We start from the raw sequence: 27,079 nt of genomic DNA, 5'->3' as shown, positions 1-27,079 counted from the left end.
TAAGATCCCATGGTATTCATTTGATTAAGAACTCAGTTTTCTACTAGGTTTTGTCCCTAAAAAAGAGTTGCACAGAAGCATGTTAAATTTTAATCCTGATTAAAAGTCACCAGAACCAATCAGAGAAGGCTTCTTTGAATGCTCCTCGTGGCATTTAATCACGGTTAAAATTAAACAGGATGTTGTGCAGCGGAGCCTTTTGAATTAAATATCAGCTCAGCTACTGATGAATTGAGGAAATAAAACACTAGAATAATAGTAGAAATAACTTTATTGCCTACAAATGTTTCGCTCAATTTATTACAAAATCACAATACAAGGTACGGTAACAAACACGTGCATAAATATTATACAAAACTTTACACTAAATTATAAACTATAGATGATACTGTAGACCAATATTTATATAGTATCTTACATACGGTAGGTATCTTATCGGCAATTATACATTTATTACAATAATTATTATTGATATTGTCGAAAAATGGAGATATAATATAAAAATAGAATACAATTATTATTTACTGGTATTGGTGCAGTATGTTGTAGGCTATTTTATTGTTTAGAAAGACCGTTGATCAAGAATGAAAAAACATTGTGTAATAATTCAAAAATGATTCTTTAGTTTAAAAATACATTAAACATTGTAGAAATACCATTGATCAAGAATGAAACAACATAGTCTAATAATTTCAAAAATGGTTCTATAGTTTGAGAAAAATGAAACGTTGAATAATCCTAAAGAACTAGTTTGGGTGTGACTTGAACTGGATAAATATTTATAAATTCTTCTACATAATAATATTCAATCAAAACAGTTAGAAGAATTCCTGATAAATTATAACAGTTCACAGAAGAAACAACTTCTCAGGTCCGTATCTATGAAGAGATTTCCATTAATTCTTATGGAGGTTTTCACACATTAGAAGACTCCAAGTGTGTGTGAGCACCTCTATAAGAATGAATGGTGTTCTTTTCTTCTCAGCAATGGTAAACCAAAATCGGAACGTTTCTATATATTACGGTATCTTGATCCACGATTCCTATTGGTTCCTGTTATTGATTGCTAGCCAATCAAAACGTATGCATGACTAAGAACATTCTAATGAATCGTTTGTAAATATAATACTCCAAATGTTGCAAAGCAATAATGAAACCAGTTCTTTAGCTTTGATTTTGTAATATTTATGAATTTTTAAAGTGTAAAGTACAGGTAATTTTGTAACACTCTGTATGAGACTTATTGACAATCCCAAATCATTATATTATACAATAATATGATTGGGAGAGGACATGTTACTTCTTATTGGATAATCTATTGGTAAGATAATATATCATTATCACTGCTAAGTACTTTTGTTCTTCAAATTTTAATTTGACAAATCAAAATTTTGTTTAAAATGAAGGGAGTAACTTAGATTGAAAAGAAAATAACATAGATAGGTACTAATCTAATAAGTTAATTTATAAAAATGAGCAAATCAATTTAATACAATACAATTTAATACATTCTAATACAATAGAAAATTATTAATGTTCTTGGGAAATTAAGATTGATCACTTTCCCATTACACAGTAGATCACAGTACAGTAATTGTAATTAGATAAAATAGGAAGATAATTAAAGACAGTTCATAGTAGATAAATACAGTAGGATACAATAAAATATATGAATTATTGTTCTAGAGAGCACTGAATTTTCAATTCAAAGCATAACATATTTTAAAGAAAACTTTGGAAAATAAGTGTATAATCTATTAATTTCATTGAGTTTGGTATCACTTCTTCATTCTAGATCTAAAACCTGGAGCTAGACTAGAAAAACATTTGGAAAGAGAATTGATTAAAAATAAGTGATGAATGATGGAGGATGAGAGAAGGATATGGGAAAGATAGAAATACACTATAATATTCTTGTAAGGATTTGATGAAAGATGGTGAATAAAAACAAAAAAGTGGGAAGTATAAAAACGAGCAGATAACAAGCATTGTTCAGCAAAGAAACGAATAAAAAATGTATTTTTGTTTTGTGTACGAAATTGGAGCAATTTAATTCAATTTGAATTAATAATAATAATAATAATATCGAGTAACCTGGCTGGCTCAGGTCTGGTGTCAGAGTTTTCAGGTCGCAGCTGATCAATTTCAGGGCCTCTGACATGACCTAACGACTGCTTTTTAGGCAGCCGGGACCGACGGCTTAACGTGTCCATCCGAAACACGGGAGTGGCCCGATATAAATATCTTGCCCGGGCCGGGATTTGAACCCGGGCCTCTGAATCATAAAGCCAGCATCTGATCCACTCTACTACGGCCACTCCTTAATTTTAAATTTAATTTTTTGAATTTAATTAACTTGAGAATACTAATAAAACTGAATATTTGGTCTTATTAACAAAAACTATTTAAATGAAGAAATATTTATATTGATAGAAAAATAATTTTGGTCTTGGTTTAAAGTAGTTCTGTACATTAAGATAGGCCAAAATCAACAGGATTATAAGTTAAAGCAATAGGGAAAACTGATACACTAAAAAATCACATTTTAGAATACTGATGCACTGAAAAATAAAATTTTAAAATTAATAATAAATTACTTAGATAAGTCTAAAATAAGAAAAATAATTAACATTGATTTTTAATCTACTATTAATATTTCTCCATCAGTTGTAATATCAATAAAAGTACTGCATTCTAGAATATTCAAGGGAAAATATGTTATTCAAGAGATGACAATAAGTTATTTCAAAATAAAGAAGTACGCTACCAAAGGTAAGTTAGGTTTTTATGAAAAAAGAGGTTAGTAGGTATGTTTTATAAATAATTGAGACTGAAATGATTGAAATCCAATTGGACGCAATTAAACTCCTAAACAATTGAAGGTGATTTTAACTTAGTATGGCAAGACTATAATTTTATTAAAGTAAAATTAAATTAAAACAGTTGATTAGTCTTCTAATCAATTAAACGCGATTTCAACGTAGTAAGGCAAGACTATAATTTTCCTAGTTCACCATCTTAATATAGCAATACAATTTGTTTATAATAATTTGAATTCATCAATTATAATGATATTATCAATAATGATATGATTACCTGATAAATACTTGAATTATAAACACGGTACAAACATTTTCTTAGTCCGTAATTTCATTGCACTATTAGAATGGTCATATCATGGATTATGTATTTATAAATTTATTAATACAGTTATAAATCATATACTGTAGTTATGACTACGTTAAGATTCTATTATTACTAACTTATTGTTCAATTTAATTTAAAGGATCCATGAAAACAGATTATAACAAATTTAACATTAAAGAGCGATTAAAACTGAATTGAATAATATGAGATATAAAACTTAAAATGAAATATGAAAATACCGTTTGCTGAAAAATATATTAAAAACTGGTCACAAGCAGTGAATTAGGGTGTACACAAATTGAAAACTCTCTCAGTAGAATTAGAACATTTTTTCAAATAATATTATCCTGGTAATAAATTTTGCAAAGAATCCATTAGTAAAAAATTTGGATTTTAAAAAAGAACTATTATGAAAATAAACAAGGTTGGATAACCGTACAAACTCTTCAAAATGATAACATCTTTACTGAAACGCCCAATGATATTTTACTCAAGTTCATTCATTTATTATAAAATATCAATAAAATAAATAAGTACAATAAAATGATAGACACAGCAAATTGTCATCTTCTAGCTCCTAGTAAAATCAAAAAAATAATATATAAATTGTCTGTAAAATTCCAAACTGGTTTAACAAGTAAAATACCATATATTATTGCACTGTGTTTCATTTCTAAACTTATTTAAAATTCAAGTAAAATGTGAATAAGTTTTAGAAGCAAAGACATTTGGATAAATTATTCATTTTTTTAAATTGAATAGTTTTTTATGAAATCAATACATTTCCATTTTTCACTTTCATTTCATATTCATTTTTATAAAAACTTACAATTCTATATTTCGTTTCAAATTTTGTCTTCTACATTCGTTCTAAATTATCCTTTTCTACTTTCTTATTTCATTTCTATTTTCATTCAAATCATCCAATTTAAAAATAATTTGTATACCTAAATTTAAAATTTCCACAAAAACTTTACCACACTTTCTCATTAATCACTCACTTCATATAATTACATTAATTTACTATGGCAAATAATCGATTTTATAAAATCTATAAGAATAGCTGCCTCGTTATGAATATTATTATACTCTTAATACTGGAAGAAAATACAGTGTTTTTATAATACTACAATACAGTTTCCATATTTTGTGACTAGTCTTATGTATATTGTGATATGATTAGAGAAACTATAATAGTTATACTGATACGCTGATACGAATAATTTGTACCCTCTTATTAGGTCATTGATAAGTAATTATTATCATCAATATTGATTACATTAAACTGAATTTATCAATATAAAATTGATTATAATCAAGAAAATTTCTTAAGAAATTTAAATAATATCTCAATTCCATCAGGGTTTATATTTCATTGAAGATATGATGAGTTACTATACCAAGTAAAGCTGATTTTTATGGATAATTTGAATGTCATAAGTCAATGGAAGACAACAGTGTCATGGTATTATGACGAATGTATGACTACAGGCTACTTTATGAACTTATGACACATTTATGACTACAGGTTTATGAATAATTTATTTCTAACATGAAGAAAGCCATAGATGTCTTAGATTTTAGCAGAATAACTCCTATGGATTTTAGGAGGATAGTTCCCGTTGTAGAAATCCATATTGTTCTCGAATGTGAAGTACATCTGGAAAAGAAGTAGAATTCAAATTAATAATTTATTTGAAAACAAGAGTACAGTACCTATTTGATAGAAGAACACATAGAAAATCTACAAATGCCCAGTAGCACAAAAGCCTGTTGAATTTAAATCATGATTAAATACCACAAGAACCAGAGAAGGTTTTTCAGAGAAGATAACTTCTCTGATTGATTCTCGTGGCATTTAATCAGGATTAAAAGTTAACAGACTTTTGTACAACCGGGTGAAAGTGTTGTTAAAGGTAGGCTATAAATTAAAACTAAATTGCAATAGTTCAAATGCTCATGTATACAAATAGTAACAAATAGACAAAATCTATACTATGATAAAGGAAATACTGGCTTATAGACGCACGGGATAGAAAAATTATGTTTGACGCATCATCACATCTGAACTACTGGACTGATTAACTTGAAATTTTGCAAATAGATTATTAATTAACCAGGGATGGTTATAGGCCTATTTTCAATTCTTCAAGATTTCATCACGTCAAGTGTTCAGTTCGTCAAATTTTAAAATAGCCCCTTGCGGAGCACGGGTTACCTGACCTGCTAGTTACAAAAATGAAAATATGCTAGTATGTTTACTATGAAGTAAACTGAACACTGTTGAAAAACAAATATTCACATCAAGGGGGAAAATAGCTCAAAGTAAATTAGAATAAATATAGTAGAGGTAAATTAGGGTTCCAGAATTTAGATTATAATTCTCATCTGGCTATTCTTTGTGCTAGTTATCAATATCTGCAGTTTCAGGATTCTTCCGTCTACTTGATAGCATAATATATAATTTATTGGAATTTCATTAATTGATTATTTTGTGTATCGATTATTATTTCGTTATGTTGTACAAGTGAATGAATTACAGATAAAATATCTGCAGTTTTAGGAGCTTCAATAATTATTGATGCGTCCTAGTATTTCATCTTGGAAGTTTGTTTCAAATTATTCTTAAAGAAAAATCATAAAAGATTTTTTATTAGTGAAAACACTAGAATGTTATTCAATTTCACGAATTTGTTTTTAAAAATTACACACATGTTTCGACACCCCCTTAAATTGTCTATAGTGACTGACACTGTAGACACCAAATGTGTTTAAACATGTATAAAATGTTTTCGAAATAAATTTGTGATTTCAGAGAATATTCTAGTGCTTTAATTATAATGGATGAGTATTACTATATCCCGCCTAATACAGTATAATTTTCTTCATTCGATTTCCTAATCCACATGCTGGGGTTAGAACGAACAAGAACAAAAAAAAAAAAAACAGATATCAATGAAGAGAAAGCAAGATATAAAAATATGTATCTTTGCAAGAAATATTAGTAAATATAATATATACAAAACAAACAACAAATATAATTTGTCCAAACGTTTCAAGGCTGTGCAAAGGCTAAAAATAAACTTTCTACTCGTGATATTTTTCAAAGTTTTTCAATTTGTATATCATCAAACTATCAAAATGATAAAGTTTTCTCAGGAAAACATTTTTTTCCGATCATTTAAGATATGAGCGACAAAAGTTTGAATTTTTAGGACAGAACATTTCAAATTCAGCACGATATAAATCCATGAGATTTAAAGGATGGATTCTTCATGGTATTGTTGATCTAGTAAAACAAAAATTTTCTGAAAATATCAATTTTTGGAAAAGTTATTCAATTTACCAAAAATAACTCAACTAAAAGTTATTTTTGGTAAATTGAATAACTATCTTAAAAATTGATATTTTCAGAAAATTTTTGTTTTACTAGATCGACAATACCATGAAAGATCTATCCTCTAAATCTCATGGATTTATCTCTTATCGAATTTGAAATGTTCTGTCCCAAAAATTTAAACTTTAGGCGCTCATATCTCAAAAAGTAATGATCAGAAAAAAATGTTTTCCTGAGAAACCTTTTCCATTTTGATAGCTTGATGATATACAAATCAAAAAACTTTGAAAAATATCACGAATAAAAAGTTTAATCTGATACAGGTAGCACAGTTTGGAAAGCCAAAAAAATATTACAAATTGGAGGTAAGAATAGAATGCAAGTAAGCCAAAAAATATTAGGCTACCTAATAAATGTAAAAAGAAAATGCAAGAAACGGTGGGCAATGCACGAGAATATTATACAGATCAAACTATCAAAGAAAATTAAAAAAAATACAAACAACTTCAATAAACAGTGGCAACTAAATCGAACAACAGAAACAACAATATCATGTTACTTGTTGACATCTTCATCTGATTCGGGGGCGCATTACTATCCCCGTTTAGATAGCAATACGTCACAAAACCAAACAAGATCAGTCATAAAATAACCAATTAATTTCAACATGAAATTACTTAAGAAAGAAAAAACCCGTTGAACCCAAATTTCGTCGATAGTAACCCATATAACCATTTCATAATAATTTTGAATCCCCACTTTTGATTGACATTCTCGAATGAACCTTGTTTCACTACACTGCACTTTCGTTGGTCTGTACGTTGCTTTATCTTCGGGGTTACAGTACCTTGTTTTTGGCGGTGAGCTTTTACCGGTTGAATTTGGCTTGACGGCGACGTCCTCTTACGTCCCTAGACCTGTCGTCTGAACGGTGTCTTGAAGCGGTTTTACATAAAGTTGCGGAACCAAAGGGGTGGTAGTACAAGAAGTTGGTTTGGGGACACACATGAACCGCTTAGCGGTTATTTGAAGAAACAATTATTTGTACATGATGAAGAAACACAATTAAACCTTTCAGGACATGGCACTACTAGTAAATTTAAACATTAATAAAAAATAAAACTAGCTCCTACATTAACTACTGAAATAAACTTATAAACCTGCCCAAAAAGGGGGAAACAAAGTGACTACATCTTTACTCCCGTAGTGCTCCTAGCAAAGTGTCCTCCGGAACGTAATCTGGTCTCTCGACTGGGGAATCCCCACTACTGTATTAGAAACAGGTCTCCTATTGGCGAATGGAATCAATTTGACCAATCGTCGCGTGGCTTCTAGAGCCTTTGGACCAAATAGTAACTGCAAAATCGGTAGTTTGTTATAATTTCAATGCTTGCTGTTTTCCAACTTATCGCACTTATGTCGCGACAAGAAGGCTAAGTTTTAGAGATAATTCCATAATCTACATTCCTCGACGACTCGGAGCCACAATTTTAAATATCTATCATGGGAAACTCGAAGTCATGGCCGTTCATAATAGAGAGAGAAAATAATTTATTTCGCTAACTCACTTACAATAATGGCTCTAGTCTATTGCGTATTAAATTTACTATTATAACTTGGGAAAAGGCCTGAATTAAAAGGAGTGCTCGGCACACTCCCCTTCCTTACGGTGTGAAACACGCAAAAAGAAATCTAATCAGGATATGTTACCATAGAGGCATTCTGTATGATTTGGAGAGTCGAATTTCTGGATTGATAGTAGGATCCAATTTGAAGCGGGCCCTCTTCAAAAGAAATCTCTTTAATCATTCCGAAATTCAGCAAAATGTATATCTAATTGAGATTTGTGGCAAGAGTCTTTAAAACTGTGGCAAGAGTCAGGACAAAACAATATGGACGTGTCCACCCTTTAAGTAGGTACTAAAGACGGACCGAGTATAATAATCTTGAATACTTCAATCACTTATTGAGTCCCTGGTTTTTCTTGGCAAACTCTAACAAGGGAAAACGTTTAAAAGACATCATAGTTTTAATTGGTTCTATGTTACTCTGCTGTTGTAAAATATGAAGTACGTTTGATCATAATAGTAAAGGATGAAACTTTTTCACTCAGCTGAATGTATTGAAATCTAACTATCATTACTATAGAGTTGAGAGTGCAATATATTTTCAACAATATAAAGCAATTCAGTAGGCAATACTATTCTACATAGGCTACGATTCAAAGATAACAATGATTGAAATTGCATTATTAGATCAACGCGAGAGCTATATGACACAAGCGCGATTTTGCATTCCACAATCATGAGAAAATCACTTTTCATTATAATATTCCAGTAGGAAACCTTTACCACAGAACGCCAGTCAAAACAAAACTATGATATCGGGTGCCAGGCTTTAATCGACAATAATAATTCTGTATTTCGCTTCTCACTAGAGTACGTGACATTTTCTCTAAACACTGGAAGCATACTTTTCATCGTATGATTTAATAATATGGAAATTCAACTCGATCAACTAGCTTGGGACTGCTAATGCTTGACTTCTGATCATCAACATTATGAAATTTACCAATACATTAACACATTAATAGACTACTATTACACTATTACTGATTCTCAAGTTCACTGACATTTTCAACCTTACTGGAGCCTCACATAATTATTTCTCAACTATAGACTTCATATTTAACTAGATCTCAAAACATTCCAACTTATTCACATGGAAAACTTGATTGCAATTTTACTATTCATCATTAAAAAATTTATCATTTCATTAAAGATTTTCCTATTTTTTTTATTTATTAATTCTTTTTGACTACTTATCTCTAAAGGGTCCTACTACTGTTAATTACCTCAATTTAATTTTCCCAACAAAAATTCTATTTCCTTTTTGACACGAATTTCCCTACATATTTCTACCTTATATCCCCATTTAAATTTTTAATCAACCTTTCAACTCTCAACTACAGAATAATTTAAACTCATGCTTAACTCAATAGATTTTTCCCTTTTCATTTCAAATTCAACTAGAAGAATTTCACTGTTAATTTTATTTTAATTTAACCCGTTCATTAGTGTTCCAATATTTATTTCTACTTTCACTGATAACCATTTAACATTACCTAGGTACTCGAAAAAGTTTCTCTGTTATTTTATTTGTATACCTAACTAATCACTTTAAATATTCATTGTCTAAAACCTTCAATTTTCGTTACCATACCAAATTTCTAAGCAACTTTAAACTCAATAATACCCTTTTTTACCAATTTTTACTTGTGTTTTTGCGGCTGACTTTCCTACCAAACATTAACGAACCTTTGACTGGGCTTCCTAAACTGCATTACGCTGATTGTTTTCCTTACAATCACTACGAAGACTCACTAAATATTCTAGATTTCGGTTTACGTTATTCTACTGACGAGCCCCATAACTCTCGAATGAACCAGACCGTTTACTAGATACAATTAAATCTTAGCTCACACCATCTTCGGTGCCTTTCGCTAAAATTATACAATTCCCACCGTACAAATTTGCAAGGTTAGTCACAGCTAAATTCCTTGATTTGTTACATGGACAGCTTTCGGGCAGTGCTCCGTTCTCTCTGGACACGGGCCTACACTCGCGCCGATTACCTAAATTCAACAACAACACACACAGGCAGGACATCCCCTTGTCCTCCTCTAAATCTTGAGTCTCAACTAAACAAACAAAAAAATTCCCCACAGTCTACAGGAAACGTTACCAACACAACGGATCTTTACACTATAACTACGCATGCCTACCGCAAAAATCACACCTAAAAAAAAATATTTCCAATAATAAAACTGATTCACCTTTTCGAGAATAAACATTACTGATAAAGGGACTTAACAGCCTCATCTGAATCAATTTATTTTCATACAAATTCCCATTTGATTATCGTTTCAACTTTAATCTACAATACCCAATTATTTAGTTTAAACATCTCAAGGCCAAAACTACTCATCAACTTTTCAAAACTACATATCAACAATAACTAATAAAACAGTTTCCTATTTATTCTCTGATGACCTTCGATCTACCTAAACTTATCAAAAAAATTTCCTATTTTCCTCAAACATTCTCCCATAATAATTTCCCAATTTTCCTAATTTACTTGGGTTGACCTTTAAAATCTCAATATTCACTTTCACTACTACTATAATGATATTCCACTACCAGACGTGAGACCAGAATACGTACGTTGACATTACAATAATTTCTATCATCATTCACGGAATTACAGAATACAAAAATTTTATTCAGTACTTAGAATCAGTTGTTTTTCACCTATCTTAGTTTCTTCTACCAATTTTATTCTACCGTAAAACCTTTAATTTCTCAATAATCAATTTCAATATGAAGTTTCAGAATACTTTCAACTTAAGCATCAATGATACTTGACTTTATCTTTAAGCACTTCAAAAGATTATCATTTTAATGGTTTAACATAACTGAATAACTTTCCTATTTCATCTACAATTATTTAAACATCAGAAAAATTGGAGTAGCAACTATAAATTATTCATTCAACTCCAAACCCAAAATATTGACAGTTAACACGTTCACAGAATGAATTATTAAGTATAGACTCAGAAAAATTGATCTAGTATGATTAGAGTAAGTTATGAAAAATTTAATTTTTTTAGGAAATTTGAATTCCAGAGATTTAAATATCTCTAGACAGCAGAGTCGGCGCAGTTGTGTGCCAAAGAAGATAATTTTGAATAAAATTTAGAATTTAGAAATAGGCCGACACATCTAGAAAATACCTGAGTCTATACCTAATTCATGCAGGTGAACGGGCTAGAGTCAAGAAAACTTCAATTAATCTTGCCATGCCTGATTTAATAGGTTTATACTATAGAATAACACTACAATTTGAAATAATTAAAAAAAAATACAAACAACTTCAATAAACAGTGGCAACTAAAATCGAACAACAGAAACAACAATATCATGTTACTTTGTTGACATTCTTCATCTGATTCGGGGGCGCATTACTATCCCCGTTTAGATAGCAATACGTCACAAAACCAAACAAGATCAGTCATAAAATAACCAATTAATTTCAACATGAAATTACTCAAGAAAGAAAAAAAACCCGTTGAACCCAAATTTCGTCGATAGTAACCCATATAACCCATTTCATAATAATTTTGAATCCCCACTTTTGATTGACATTCTCGAATGAACCTTTGTTTCACTACACTGCACTTTCGTTGGTCTGTACGTTGCTTTATCTTCGGGGTTACAGTACCTTGGTTTTGGCGGTGAGCTTTTACCGGTTGAATTTGGCTTGACGGCGACGTCCTCTTACGTCCCTAGACCTGTCGTCTGAACGGGTGTCTTGAAGCGGTTTTACAAAAATTTTCTGAAAATATCAATTTTGGAAAAGTTATTCAATTTACCAAAAATAACTCAACTAAAAGTTATTTTTGGTAAATTGAATAACTATCTTAAAAATTGATATTTTCAGAAAATTTTTGTTTTACTAGATCGACAATACCATGAAAGATCTATCCTCTAAATCTCATGGATTTATCTCTTATCGAATTTGAAATGTTCTGTCCCAAAAATTTAAACTTGAGGCGCTCATATCTCAAAAAGTAATGATCAGAAAAAAATGTTTTCCTGAGAAACCTTTTCCATTTTGATAGCTTGATGATATACAAATCAAAAAACTTTGAAAAATATCACGAATAAAAAGTTTAATCTGATACAGGTAGCACAGTTTGGAAAGCCAAAAAAATATTACAAATTGGAGGTAAGAATAGAATGCAAGTAAGCCAAAAAATATTAGGCTACCTAATAAATGTAAAAAGAAAATGCAAGAAACGGTGGGCAATGCACGAGAATATTATACAGATCAAACTATCAAAGAAAATTAAAAAAAAAACCAAAACAGTAAGCAAGGTTTATAAGAAGATTGATAGAAATAAGAAGGAACTCTGCAACAACTAGAAGAGAAAAGATGAAATCAAGACAAATCATAGACGATAGATACAAATCAAGCAATAAATGAAATGATTACAATAATTATTTATCAAAACCTAATAAAGTAAGCAAAATATTTATTAGAATAGGAAGATACTTTGCGAAACAAATTACGAAATACTCAAAAAGATTAGTAGATAATTCAAAGTAGAAGCATACTGATTCAACACATAAAAATTAAGAATCAAAGTTACCTTAAGTTTATTTCTCACACATGCTCGACTTATAATGTCATATTTAATCTCTTCACTCGAGTGTTTGGCCCGCCGCAAAGTAGACCTACGCTAATCCACGAAAAGCAACCCACGCCGTGGGATGTTTTGTAAACCATTGCTAAGGGTTATTCGTAATCAACCAGCTGACAAGTGGATTATTCATTGCATGTGTTACACAGATGTCTAGAGAAGCTTAGCAATGGTTCACAAAACATCCCACGGCGTGGGTTGCTTTTCGTGGATTAGCGTGGGTCTACTTTGCAGCAGGCCTTTATGTCGAATCATGTTTTTTGGACTCAGAGGAACGCATAGAAAACTTGAAATTAGGGTACCTTACATTTTTTGGAAAGCAATACTTTCCTTAGGTAATAGGTAGGGCAAGGAAAATAAAAGAGGGTACTTGGATTCTCAATTTTTATGTAAATACTATATTGAGGTCCACGTTATAATGGCAGTGGAGAAAGATAGAAGGACAACGTTGCCGATCCTCAGTCTTGTCAATACCTTCTATAGACGATAGCTGTTATAGGTTTATTGATGTGATATTAATTGTTCATTCTCGTTTAAAATAATCGAATATATTTCATTAGGCAACATTTAGATTGTTAAAAGACGATGTGGCAACAGAGCAAAGCGAGAAAGAGACAGCGCTATCTGCTTTATTGAATGATAGACAAGGATAGCAATACAGGGTCTGTATAATAAGTAGCCGGAATGACCTCAGGAAATTTTTTATTGGCAAAATATGTACAATTTTTCTTTTGAAATCTTCAAAATAGTCCCCATTGGAGTCGATAACACGCTGATACCGGATTTTCCAATTCCTGAACGCTCCCTGGAAGTCGGCAACCTCTATGCTGTCTAGAACCCTCGTCGTAGCACGTTGAACGTTTTTTAGAGACCCGAATCGCGTCCCCTTGAATTGTCTCTTGATCTTGGGGAACAAAAATAAGTCCGGTGGTGCCATATCCGGGCTGTAAGGATGATGTGGCAACGTTACCCTCGACTGTATGGCCAACTGCTCGGTGACGAGTAGGCAGGTGTGCGACGGAGCATTGTCGTGAGGATCCACGAATCGGCAATCCCTGACGGACTCGATGAACCCGGGCGGTTAGTCGACGGAGCACCTCTCTGTAGTAATGGCCGTTCACGAAGAGTTTGTGCCACCCGGCCAAACAGTCAAGGGTAACGTTGCCACATCCCCCTTACAGCCCGGATATGGCACCACCGGACTTCTTTTTGTTCCTCAAGATCAAGAGACAACTTAAGGGGACGTGGTTCGCGATTCTGGAAAACGTTCAACGTGCTACGACGAGGGCTCTAGACAGCATTGAGGTTGCCGACTTCCATGGAGCGTTCAGGGATTTGAAAATCCGGTATCAACGTGTTATGGACTCCAATGGGGACTACTTTGAAGATTTCGGAAGAAAAATTGTACATATTTTGCCAGTAAAAAATTTCCTGAGGTCAGTCCGGTTACTTATTATACAGACCCTGTACACTAGCTGATCAAACACTGGCATTATAACGTGGACCTCACTCTAGTGTAAGCAATTATGTACTACACATTACACAACAATAAACTATGAGAAATATATACAAAAAAAACTTGTGATAATTAAAATTAAAGAAATGAATACATACAAAGCAGCAGCATCTATAGACATCACATCCACAAGCAAGCACCTCCATTCCTGTAATTTATTTAGTACCTCACCTGGGTTTCTCAACTAATATAGAGCTGATGATGTCGTCTTGATATGCTTTGTACTGAAGAGGCCATTGCTAACAACCCGTTGGTCCCGGGTTCGAATCCCTGAACCACCGGATTTTTTTGCACACACAAAGTTTGCGCTGTTATCACATCTATGATATGGTCGAAAGGAAAGTGTGCCCCGGGTTCGAGTCCCGACGAACTACCGGATTTTTTCGCACACACTTCGCTGTTATCACATCTGTGATATGGTGGAAAGGAAAATGTGAAAGTTAAAAAACATAAAAATTGGTTAAACAGAAGAGACCTGTTTGGGCAAGAAATCGTTACGCTCGAAAAGCAGCTCCTCTTCGCTCGCCCTAAACCTGTACACCGGCCTCAGTCGATTCCTTAACCGGTCCATTCGCATTTTCCGACGGATCAACAGAACCTGAAAGAAAACAACGGAAAAATATTACATTACTAGAGTTTGAAAATGGGTATTCAGCGTCACAGAAAGTATGGAATTTGGATATTTCCCTTCACTCAAACACAAAAAAATCCAATATGATAATACAGAGTGATTATAAAAGGATTTTACAATTTTGAAAGCACATATTCATTGAAATTACTTACAGAATTGAGAAAGGTATCTGTTACCAAACACTTCAAGTTTAAGGTGTGGGTGTTATTTTGGTTGGATGTGACAGCCGTTGGTAATGCGACATACATCCCACCGATAGTCGATTTCTTGCCACACTTGTATCAGCATATCAGGCGTAACTTGTGCAACCGCAGCGATCCGAATGTGATCCGATTTCGGAGATCATTAAGATTGTCTGGTAGAGGTGGAACATAAACCTTATCCTTAATAAACCCCACAGGAAGAAATCTATCAGTGTTAAATCCAGTGAGCGAGGTGGCCATGTAATTGGCCCTGCATGGCCAATCCAGCGGAGTTGAAAGCGAATGTTTAGAAAATCCAAAACTAAAACTTCTCCGTGGAAATGAGGTGGTGCACCGTCATGCTGAACAAGATGAACAAGTGTCCCTTTACTTTCAGCATGGCGGTGCACCAGCTCATATCCACGGAGAAGTTAGGGATTTTCTGCTTTCAACTTCGCTGGATTTACCATGCAGGGCCAAGTTCCGTTTTATTTCATAAAATTCATAGGGACGGCAAAAAATCATACGAACTAGAAACGATGTGTGTGTAACTGGCTTTACTGTCGTTTGCGTATCCAGCTTGAGTCAATGGCACAGCTCCAAGTCAACATAAATATCCAACAAAATATCAACTTCACTACTAGCAAAGAGAAACAATAGCATAAATAGATATCCCATGGTATAGGGCATTTATGTCGCAACTTTTACTGTTATCTCAAACCGATAGTCCATGTAGTTCTTTTCCGTGAAGCTTTATGACGCTGGTAGTCTCTCATATTGTGCCGTTCATACACTCTTAACCGGTCAAAACAGTAAAAATCGACAATAATCGACAGTAATCGGCTTGAGATAACAGTAAAAGTTGCGACATAAACACCCTATACCATGAGATATCTACTTACGCTCTTGCTTCTCTATGCTACTAGGCTGAAGTTGATCTGAATAGATCATCTGATAAATTGATTTGTTGACGATAAATTTAATTAAATCAAACAAAATCAAGACTTACGATAGCAATAATGACAGCGATGACACCGATGATGACAATCAACACTAGGAGATTGGTGGGATACTGCTGAGTGACGTCATTTAAGCTCTCATCTGGAGGCAATATGGCGGTGGTGTGGGGTGGAGTGTGGGTGGTAGACTTGGGGGACGCTTTCGAGTTACTCGTTAATAGAGTCGAATTCCCCTGAAGGTTCATGACCGCCAACTGAACAATACTGCAAACAGATATACAGAAATAAATTAATTATTATAGACATTACAAAATACTTCATTAGAGAACAGAAATGACTTAATTTACTACAATTACTTCTAAACTACTTCTCTCACAGAAATCTGGGCTTACTGTGTCAGTGCGTGAAACAATAGGGAGAATATAGTATAATAAGATAGAATGTATAGAGCTTTTATGTTTCAAATTTCACTCTTAACTCAAGCTGATAATCCTAGTACCGGTTGCACGTATGAACGTGCGTCGGTTAAATTTTAATCGTGATTAATTCCACGAGCACCAATCAGAGAAGCCGTCTTTTTAAAAGCGCCTTCTTTGATTGGTTCTCGTGAAATTAATCTTTGGTAAAATTTAACCGGCTTTTGTGCAACCGGGAAATAGAAGTTCTTTTCTTCTTCTTCTTCTTACAAACAAGGATTAGGTTTTAACCTGTTCCGACTCACATCTAGCCAATTATTCAAATAAACATTAAAAATCCTATTATTGCCACCGCTTGCGTGGTCTGCCAACATCTCTTTTGCCTACTGGCTAATAATTATAGACTTTAAATGGTATTCTTTCAGCTGACATTCTTTGAACATGCTCCCTCCATTGATGCCGATTCTCCGTAACTCGTTCATTCATGCTGCAGATTTTCAATTCTTTCCTAATATCTTCATTCCTGAAATGATCTCTTCTGTCACATCCCTTGGTTCTTCGGAGAAATCTCATCTCGGCTGCCTGCACTCTTCTTTCAAGTGGCTTCGTAGTAACCCATGATTCACTACTATAGAGGAGGACTGGAGCGGCCATTACCTTATAAAATTTCATAATTGTATCTGTTTTAGCTTTTTTACCCAAAGTCCTGCTGATATTTCCACATATCATTTGGAACTTTCCTATTTTCTTCTCAATATCTAATTCATCTTTGTAACTAATGTCACTTCCTAGATGTGTATATTGAGAAACTTGTTCCAAAACTGTATTATTAATAACAATTTTCGATCTGACCGGATATTTGCCTCTGAATGCCATAATTTTTGTTTTCTTGGTTGATATTTTTAAATTATATTTCTGACCTATTTCATTGAGGATATGGACTGATCTTTGGAGGTCATTTTAATTGTCCTGCACTATCCAGAAATCATCAGCAAATAACAATGCATTCAGGTGAACGTTCTTTTCAAGTTCTATTCCTAAACCTACTCTACATTTCCATTTTTGGAAAATGTGGTCAAGATATATATTGAATAAAGTGGGTGATAAACTACACCATTGTCTCACTCCTTGGTTGACTACCATTTCGTCCAGTCGTTTATCACCTGTATTGATTATTATTTGTGTATCATGGTACAGTGATCTTATAGCATTTACGAGATAAAAGGCACTCTCAAAGTTCTTTTCCTGAATATATATGTGACTCTGATAGTCTCTCATACTGTACCGTTCTTACACTCTCACACGGCCAATACAGTAATGATAGACTTGAGTTAACAAAAAATCGACTTGAAATTTGGGACATAAACAGCCTATACCATGGGATATCTTCTTAAAAGCTATCTTTTCTCTATGATGAAATTGACTTCGAAAAGTTAGAAAAGAAATACTGTGAAGAGATTAACAAAAAATTACTTAATAAATATAAATTACTCCAAAACTACTTCTCTCTTTCTCTTAAAAGTGTGTGAGGCAGAGATGACCTAGAGTCTGAACTCCGCCCTTAATAAAGGAAATTATTCAATTCTATCTCAGAGATCTGAATTTACTCTGTCGGTCGGTATACCAGACTTAGGGTCAAAACATAGAGAGACGAAGGTAGAGTATACTTAAACGATAAAGGTAGCTGACAGTGTTTGAATGAAGCATGTATCTAAATTTCACTGCTCCTTTCTACCTTACCTTCTCCGCGATCCAATATGTTCAGACACACTTGAATATATATTATTCATTTTTCAGAACACACTCAGCCACCTTCTCTGATAAAATCTACCTTCATTCTTTCACTATATTTTGAGCGTTGGTACTTGTAGTAATATTATAAATTACTAGCTGGCCCGGCGAACTTTGTACCACCAAATAGTTTAATGCGTCTCATGACAAACTTTAGCTGGATGCACACCTGAGGAGGCACAATGCGGCATTTTATTTATAAAGATACTTTTCCAACTGCAAAATAAACAATTTACTAAAAATCAATTAATTTTGAACACCGAAGAAAGCACAATTATTCGAAACAAAGCAATGTCTTTAGAGCATGTAAACACCGGAGATGCACACCGGAGAAACGCATTTCGTGAAGCCCTCTTTCATGAAACTTTATTCATGCAATCCGTTTCACTCGCGCATGCATACAAAAGAAACGTTCCCTGCTTAATCTTATCAGTCGATTGCGAGAAACTTTCGTTTCACGTTTCCTGAAACTTTTTTCACGAAACGCGTTTCTCCGGTGTGCATCCCGCTTAAGTCTTTAACTTGAGGCCGTACTGCTGGATGGTTACACAAAGAACAGTCATTTTGTTTTTAGTCGGGGCGTTTAGAATAAAATACATGGGCGGTTATGGAGCAGCACACACTATTTTCTACTATCTACTGACGGCTGTTGTATGACGATTATTATAACACCTGATTTTTATTTCTGTGTGTAACCAGCTCACAAATCTTCTCCCATAAGGATTACTTAGTAAACTTTGAAGGACTGTAGAAAAGAGTCCTGAAGTCGGATTATAAATTTGATAGGCCATAAACCTGGTCCTGAACATAACGAACAGAACTAAAAAAAACATCAAATTCGGTGCACACATGAAAAAGTTATTGAATGTCAAAATTTAGGCTCAATTTTTATTGATATAGCCTAGATAAAGCACTTTTTCATCTAGAGTCGAAACATAGTGGGAGAGGCAAAGCTAGATCTGAGAGCATTAAAGGTAATGCATTATTCAAATGGGTCAAAACTCAAAGCATGGTGGAACGGAGTCGGATACCTAAGGACCCGATAACTACATTGCAGGACGCCCTAGATGCCTGCTAGACAACCCTGAGGGGATAAACCGATGACAACTCTCCGTTCCTAGGAACGTGATGAGGATACCAGAAGAATACGGTTATATCCCAAGATTTGATCATTGATCTAAAGAATAAGAAGAACGTCGAAGCTAGAGGGTAGCGGCAAAGGTAGCTGAGAATTTCGTTAATAATTAATGTATCTAAATTTCTCATCTTCCTTCTACGTTCTACCCTACCTACGCTCCTCCAATATGATGCAACACATTTGAATATGCTATTATAGTCATTATTTCAACACTCTCAGGTATCAGCTACCTTCTCTAATACACCTTAACTCTAATACAACCTACTATACCTTCAGATACACTCGACTATAGTGAGGTCCACGTTATAATGGCAGTGGAGAAAGATAGGAGAACAACGTTGCCGATCCTCTGTCTTGTCAGATTTTTTATGTCTTGTCTTGTCAGTTTATTGATGTAGGCTAATATTAACTGTTCATTCTCGTTTAAAATTATCAATTATATTTCATTGAACAAGAAATTATATTTTCAATAATTTCATAATAAATTTTCATAATTAATATGAATATTTTGTTGAATAATTATCAATTTCACATTGTAAAAAGACGATCTGGCAACAGAGCAAAGCGAGAAAGAGATATCGCTATCCGCTTTGTTGAATGATAGACAAAGATAGCAATACCACTGGTAATCAAACACTGCCATTATAACGTGGACCTCACTATATATTTTGCCTCTTTGAGTATGATCACTTTGGATGCGTATATGTGCATCATGCATGACCAAGCGCGCAGATGAGAAACAAAATCTGGAGAGAGCAATAGGAACACTCACACTAAACGCGTGCACTTGCTGGTTGCGTTTAGTGTTAACAGCTACAGACAAGTCACAACTTGTCTCAATGGCTATTTCTAATTTTTTTCATACATAATCTGTCGTGCACTTGCAGGTACTTGCATCCAATGTAATCATACAATTCGTTTTTGAACTATTATGACTACACTATAGTCTAATATAGTGTCGTAATAATAGTTCAAAAACGAATTATTAACTCGCAGTTTGTCATGGATATCAAAATAGATGAGTAATCATACACTTACTCAATCAACAGTTACAATAGCAATCACTCATGCACAAGTCTAAATCTTGAGGTATGTGAGCATTACACTCAAAAAGAAAAGAAATATTTTTATAGCTTACCGTAGTTAGTAATACAGTACTGTGTCAGTAAGTAACAGTACTGTGAGATGTGAAAAATGTGACCAATATTCTAGAACAAGGAATAATGTACCTCAATCCGCAATGATTCACGACAGTCGAGCAACTAAAGCAGTGTTGATGTAAGATGGATCATCATTAAACTGTTAATCTCTGACAAGGAAGTCGAGACGTAAGATTTGTAATAGGCCTAAACTAAATAAATAAACTGAATGCTCCTATAAGCACAATGAGAATACATTATTGGATTAGAAAGTGTTGCGTAGGAGATAATAAGATTTTAACTGCGTATTCTACTACAATGAATGTTTGTTTGAACAAGATTGCAGTGTGTGAGAAGTAGACTATTTGCACAACCAGATAATAATGTGGCATGGATATTGAAGTTTAATCTGAGACGGTTCAAGTGATAAAGCTATGTAGTTGAGGGCCAATAAGATTTTTAGTGACACTCTTTATAAGTTTACAAAAAGATTTTAATTTAAAATGATGATCCAGTGGTGTAGCAACCCTCTCATGAGCACACAATTTTTGGGTTTACAACCCCAATTTCAAAATCCTGGCGACGCTACAGTCTTGATGCATCATTTCATATGAGGAGTCTCAAAAATAAATCTCAAGATACCGAGGTCTTTCTATAGACCTTGGAAGATACACAATGAACTGGATTGGTTTTCAAGATTTTTTTAAATACATAAGTTACCTTTATTTGTAGCTAAACTCCTCGACAATAAATTTGTAGAGCAATTATTATTATTTTATAAATTCTTTATGAATAAAGGATACAAATTGAAGCTTTTATGATAAAAGTCTAAAAAGAGGAATTCAAGACAGCCCAATACCTGTATTGATTGCATAACCATTTCCAGTTTTTCTCTGCTCATAAATCATCTGTGCCATTAAAGTATAATACAGTTAAATTTTAAAATACTTACCGAAATAAGGCAGATAACACTAGAACCCATTTGGGACAGCAACCAGAATTTATTAATATTGCAAAACGTCAGAATTCAATGCAATACATAACATAACCAACAATTATTCAGAGTTCAGAGCACGGTAAAATTGTTTAGAAAAATGAAATGAAATATGAACAGCTGACTTTTTAAAAATAAATCACACCGAATAATCAGCATTCCTTATTCCAGTTCAGATTAGTTCCATTCCTTGTTCTGATCTAACTCGTGCTACAGTCACGGCAATTAGGTTTTTCTTGAATACCGGACAGAGGTTGCATGTTGAGCAAGTCATATTCATGTTTATCATGCCCTTACATGTTTGTCATGTTCATCATCACCGAGAGAGGCTTCTAACATTGAACAAACAACCAATAAGAAAGAATAAACCACTGGGAGAATACAAATTATGACGATTGAAAAAGAATTCTACCTCAAATAGAGCAGCAAAGGAAAAATAAACAACATAAATTAGAAATACCAAATTCGAATTGGAAAAAAATGCTGCTTCAAGCCTTTTGTTGTGATCACAGCTGTGACAAAAATATAACAAAGTCATGTGTATCATGTTCTAGCATTCATGGCCACCCTAATATCCATGTACTGTTCTTTTGGAAAGGATTAATGAGGCTTTGAAGGCCAGGGATCAATCGACCTTGTTTCATGAGACCTATCTATCAAAGGCATTCGACTGTGTGTCCCACGATATCTTGCTTAGGAAGTTGGGCAGATATCGCTTTCATGTCACGGGTTTGGGGCAAGGTTGCTGATCAACTCAGAGACAGACAGAAGGTTGTATTAATCATGAATGCTACCTCTAGTAGGGCATGTGTACCACATGAAGTACCCTAGGACTCGATTCTTGGACCATTGTTATTCTTAATAATGATTAATGACCGGCATGTCCAAACATCATTGTTTCTTATGTTATTTGGCTAAAGCTTGTATTAATGGCCACACTACCTGGCGTCAAATTTATGGTCGCAATTGATTTAATATGTTATTTTGAGGTAGCCTACCTAAGTGGCTTAGCTTGATACTTGATATTCTCCCACTGGAAGCGCGTTTGCGCCGTGATCGTCAGTTTATTCATCATAATATAGTAGAGCTCAATTTCCTTATGGTTCCTGGTGTCGTGGTGAGATTCTTTCCTCAAAGTATTCTTGTAAACTATAATATGGTCTTAATGTGAGGAATTTTTTAAGTTCATTTCTAAATTTACTAAAGTTCTCCAAGGTCCTCAATTCATTTAGCAAGCAGTTGTATATCCTGGCGCAGATGTATTTGGGTTCATATTGGGTCAGTCTGGATTGTACTCTCTAGGTTACAACTTTCATGAGTCCGAAAATGAGACCCAAAAAATCCTAAATAGCACCACCCCCATCAAATTCCACTAGGTAAAGTCTATGAGGGACCCACAATTTTTGGTCAACCCACCCCTCTCCCATTTCGAAATCCTTGCTAGGCTATTATATCAAGGTTTAAGTTAAGAGGTTAAGACTGTGAGCCCCCATACCTGTCATCAAAATTTTCTAAAACAAATGGTTGAAGCAAATAAGTTGCTACTGAATGTTCACAAGAATTAAAGATTCGTTTGTACACTGGATAGTAGCACAAAGTAGAAGGAATATAACTTCTTCTTCTAGGCTAGAACTTCTAGCTACTTCTACTAGAACTTCTAGAAGCTAGGCTTCTTCTACTCTAAACTCTTACTTCTTCTCTGTGGTATTAGTCAGTCCATTAGCATCCTCTCCCTGCATACACCATAGATCCAAAGGTAGTTTGGAACCAACCTAAAACTTTAGGTCAATCCATCTTTCATCACCATCCACCTCATTACCCACGCACAAGCCTACAGCTCATGTGGGCATCACCCTCAGCAAGAAAAAACTCACCTTGAGTGTCATATTGAGGGCATCTGTAAGAGACCCCACATGAGTAGACCGTAGACCTAGCGCCGCAGTGCAGGATGGTTTATCACGGCTTGGCGTTGTTGTCATTTGAGATGGGTGTCTGGCTTGGAAGTGTTTCGGCCGCATTGCAGGATGACTGTTAAAGTTTGCCAGAAGATCAACAGCTGGGTTTTTTTCGTTATTTTTCGTTATAGAGAAATTCTGATTGCAGATTCGTTCTCAGCGACCCCAAGTTTAGCCTGAAGGCTCAGAATGTCAACAATGTTTTTAAATAATTAAAAATCATCATGAAAAGTCATTAATATGGTAGTACATCACGTTTCTGGAAACTTTTTACTAGTGACTGGAGTTATTATTGACAAACAAAAATCAAAATAATCGTGAGAAAGAAAACTGCTGATGAACGCGAATAAGACCGCCACTCCATTGTTCTATTGTCTCGGCTGTTTGGCTGAGCCTGGCTGGAGGGATCAAATAACCGACTGGATTGATCTTTCGTCTGTCCGCTAGGTGGAACTACGCCGACCATTGCTGGGTGGAAGATGATACTGCGGCCGCTCGCATTCCCACCAACGCTGCTATTATTTGCTGTCTCAGCGCCTAGTCCGAGTCAGACAAGCATCCAGCCTGCACTGCGGAGCTAGGTTAGGAGATATGGCAGTGGAAAGTGCATGATACATCCCCCCATGAGCCCGAAAAAGATGTCCAAAAATCCAAGATAACACCTCCCTTATCATCAAATTATACTAGGTTATATCTATAGGTGACCCGATATTGTTTTATAACCCCTCCCCCTTGCGTCCAAGTTTCATAATCCTGGCTGCGCTACTGGGGTCACGCTTCTGCATGTGAAGATGTGTTTGTAAGCTGCAAAAGAGTGCCATCCTTATTATTATATTCAGTGGCTTCCTGATCATTGTATACCTCTCTTTCAGTACACATGTGTAATGCCCATCTTCAGTCATATTACATATTATATTTGTGTGCCATGCTTTTAAGAACTAATTTTGGAAGGTTCAACACAAATAGTGACTTCCATGATAACAACATTAAAAGTTAAAGGCCTGAATTGATTTTCGTGAAATTAATCAGGATTAAAATAAAACCGGCATAATTATGTGCAACCGGCACTAGATCTTATCATAGAGGAAAGATAGCACATGAAGATATCTCATGGTATAGGGAGTATATGTTGCAAATTTCACTGTTAACTCAATCGGATAATCCTTGTAGTTCTGTTTCGTGAAGCTATATGACGCTGGTAGTCTCTCATAATGTGCCGTTCTTACACTCTCACCCCAACAAAACAGTAATAATAGAGAGTAGTCGACAGTAATCGGATTGAAATTTGGAACATAAACTACCTACACCATGGGATATCTACTAATGTTATCTCTTCTCTATGGTCTTATAGATGTGCCATACTGCCGTTTATCAATGATCCGTGAATACATTTCCTGCATTGGTCTCCAATATGCTGCATCTATATTATTATCGTTGGGTATCATTAGGACAAAGTTCAATATTAGAATTTATCTAACTAATTTAAATAAACTTGAGTTGATTCAATCTGATTTTTGTTGTGATGAAATCACTTAATTATTTTTTATTTTATAATTTTAGATCCTAAATGTGATGGGAAATCGAAAAGCCTATAAACGTCCTGGTCATCGAATAGAAAATGACAAGACAACGAAAAAGAAATCACTCGATGTCTCTGAAAAATATTCAGAATCTCTTATAGACCTGGTAAGTTTCTATTAATATCCTATAAGTTAATCCTAATATCCTGGGAAGTTCATTTAATACCTACCTAATATTATCAATAAGCTCAAATCGTAAAGGCTTTAGAACAATCAAGTAAACTTTATTATGATATTGTTCTTCTACTTACTCAACTATTATTCAAAAACAGTTTGATGAAACTCCTTAATTCTTATTGTATTGAATGTCAAAATAATGTCTGGCTAGTGTGTCATAAAATTAAAACTGTAATTTGTGTTTGAAAAAATAATGTTCAAGTATCTACATCATATAATTTTATGAAATTGATTAATGTCTCTATACACTTAGTTGTCTTACTTCATTGTGTTTTACTCTTTTCTTCACCAGAATGAAAGCAGTTTCAAAATAAGGAGATTTATGAATGATTTGAAAACTTACAAGGAGAATCCTAGTCTTAATGTAAGTGAATCAATCTATCTTTTTATCATAAAACTTGTAGATGCATAGATAATCATTCAATATTTTCTATTAATAAAGTTTTCCATAGTTGAATTGACATTTAATTTAGTTTTAAATTTAACTGCACGAATTCATTGAATCGTTGACCCTCTTCGCTAGAGGCTCTCTCGAAGCCTCTAGCTTCATAGATTTCGTCAATACGGTAATGAAAGTAGGTAATACATATTATACAGGGTGATTCTTAATTATGGTACAATAATGTAATACGTGATAGTAGAGGTAGAAATAAGAAAAAAAGTTCTTATAAACATATATCCATAAACGCTTCATTATCGAACTATACAGGATGAAAGATTGCGCCCGGAATTCAGTTCCTCTGGTGAAATACACCGATGCTGAATTGTTTAGGGACTAGTTTTTGAAAAAATTATGCTGGATTCATATGGAAAAATAACTGAATAATTGAATAAAACTAGCCTGGAAGCTGTAGTGTGAGAAGTTTTTGAGAAAAAAGTTGAAATATGCAAAAAATCTAAGTAGAAAAACACAGACTTCTTGAGTTATTAGTTCTCTCCTCATAAAACAGCAAATTTTTGTAGTGTATTATACTACATAAGAATACATTTCATTAAACTTTTATTTAAATTTAGTTTACACAGCTTACATAATTCTTTTCAGAATTAAATTCTCTACAATGTTTATTGCGAAAACTTATCTGTTTACTGGTCATTAAAGAAAGTTATTGGGCATCAAACGTAGAAGTCTGTGTTTTTCTACTTTGATTTTTTGCATATTTCAACTTTTTTCTCAAAAACTACTTACACTAAAGCTTCCAGACTAGTTTTATTCAATTTTCAGATGTTTTCCATATGAATCCAGCATAAGTTTCTTAAAAACTAGTCCCCAAACAATTCAGCATCGGTGTATTTCACCACAGGAACTGAATTCCCGGCGAAATCTTTCATCCTGTATAGCTCGATAATGAAGCGTTTATGGATATATGTTTATAAGAAGTTTTTTCTTATTTTTACCTCTACTACCACGTATTAAATTATTTTACCATAATTAACAATCACTCTGTATAACAAAAAGTTCTTGAAGATGGCACTAGAAAATGTGAGGATCAAAATAAATTAAAGAAACTGGCCATTTCGCCATCATCAATGCCATACAATGGTTCACAAACAAATTTATCATATAAAAACTCCCTGAAACCACTCAACTGGAGGTTCTGTGGCAGTCTATTGTAAATGTTCAGGTCTTGATTGAGGTAGCGTCTATGTAAAAGCGACAATATGTTTGTGACGTATACGTCTATCAAATCTCAAAAGAATTCTTTTACTAACACATTTTTCTGTTAAAAATTATGTGAATTTTATTTCAGGTTAGAAAAACAAGGCACGAGTCTGAATTAGAGGAGAAGGAAAATGCCTATAAGAAATCTAGTCATGCTGTAAGTTAATCTCAATTTGCCGGTTGCACAAAAGCCTG

At 33.8% G+C, this 27,079-nt stretch overlaps 1 protein-coding gene across 1 annotated transcript; it reads right to left on the bottom strand.

The window, feature by feature from the left end:
* Positions 1-836: 836 nt before the first annotated feature.
* LOC120351788 lies at positions 837-21,622 on the bottom strand. Its single transcript, XM_039430086.1, has 4 exons — positions 21,471-21,622; positions 16,085-16,298; positions 14,738-14,860; positions 837-4,807 (listed from the first exon to the last, which is right to left on the bottom strand). The coding sequence occupies exons 2-4, from the start codon at positions 16,277-16,279 to the stop codon at positions 4,721-4,723; spliced, it is 405 nt and encodes a 134-aa protein (XP_039286020.1). The 5' UTR covers positions 16,280-16,298; positions 21,471-21,622; the 3' UTR covers positions 837-4,720.
* Positions 21,623-27,079: the final 5,457 nt, after the last annotated feature.

The sequence above is a fragment of the Nilaparvata lugens genome, chromosome 6, assembly GCF_014356525.2.
Source record: "Nilaparvata lugens isolate BPH chromosome 6, ASM1435652v1, whole genome shotgun sequence".
Lineage (NCBI taxonomy): Eukaryota > Metazoa > Arthropoda > Insecta > Hemiptera > Delphacidae > Nilaparvata > Nilaparvata lugens.
This window is presented reverse-complemented; position numbering and strand designations above follow the sequence as displayed.

Coding starts and splice junctions, on each gene's coding strand:
- LOC120351788 (XM_039430086.1), bottom strand. CDS start 16,279: ATGAACCTTCAGGGGAATTCGACTCTATTAACGAGTAACTCGAAAGCG. Junction 14,861..16,084: donor TCGCTGTCATTATTGCTATC/GTAAGTCTTGAT, acceptor GTTTTCTTTCAG/GTTCTGTTGATCCGTCGGAA. Junction 4,808..14,737: donor ACGATTTCTTGCCCAAACAG/GTCTCTTCTGTT, acceptor CTTCTTTTCCAG/ATGTACTTCACATTCGAGAA.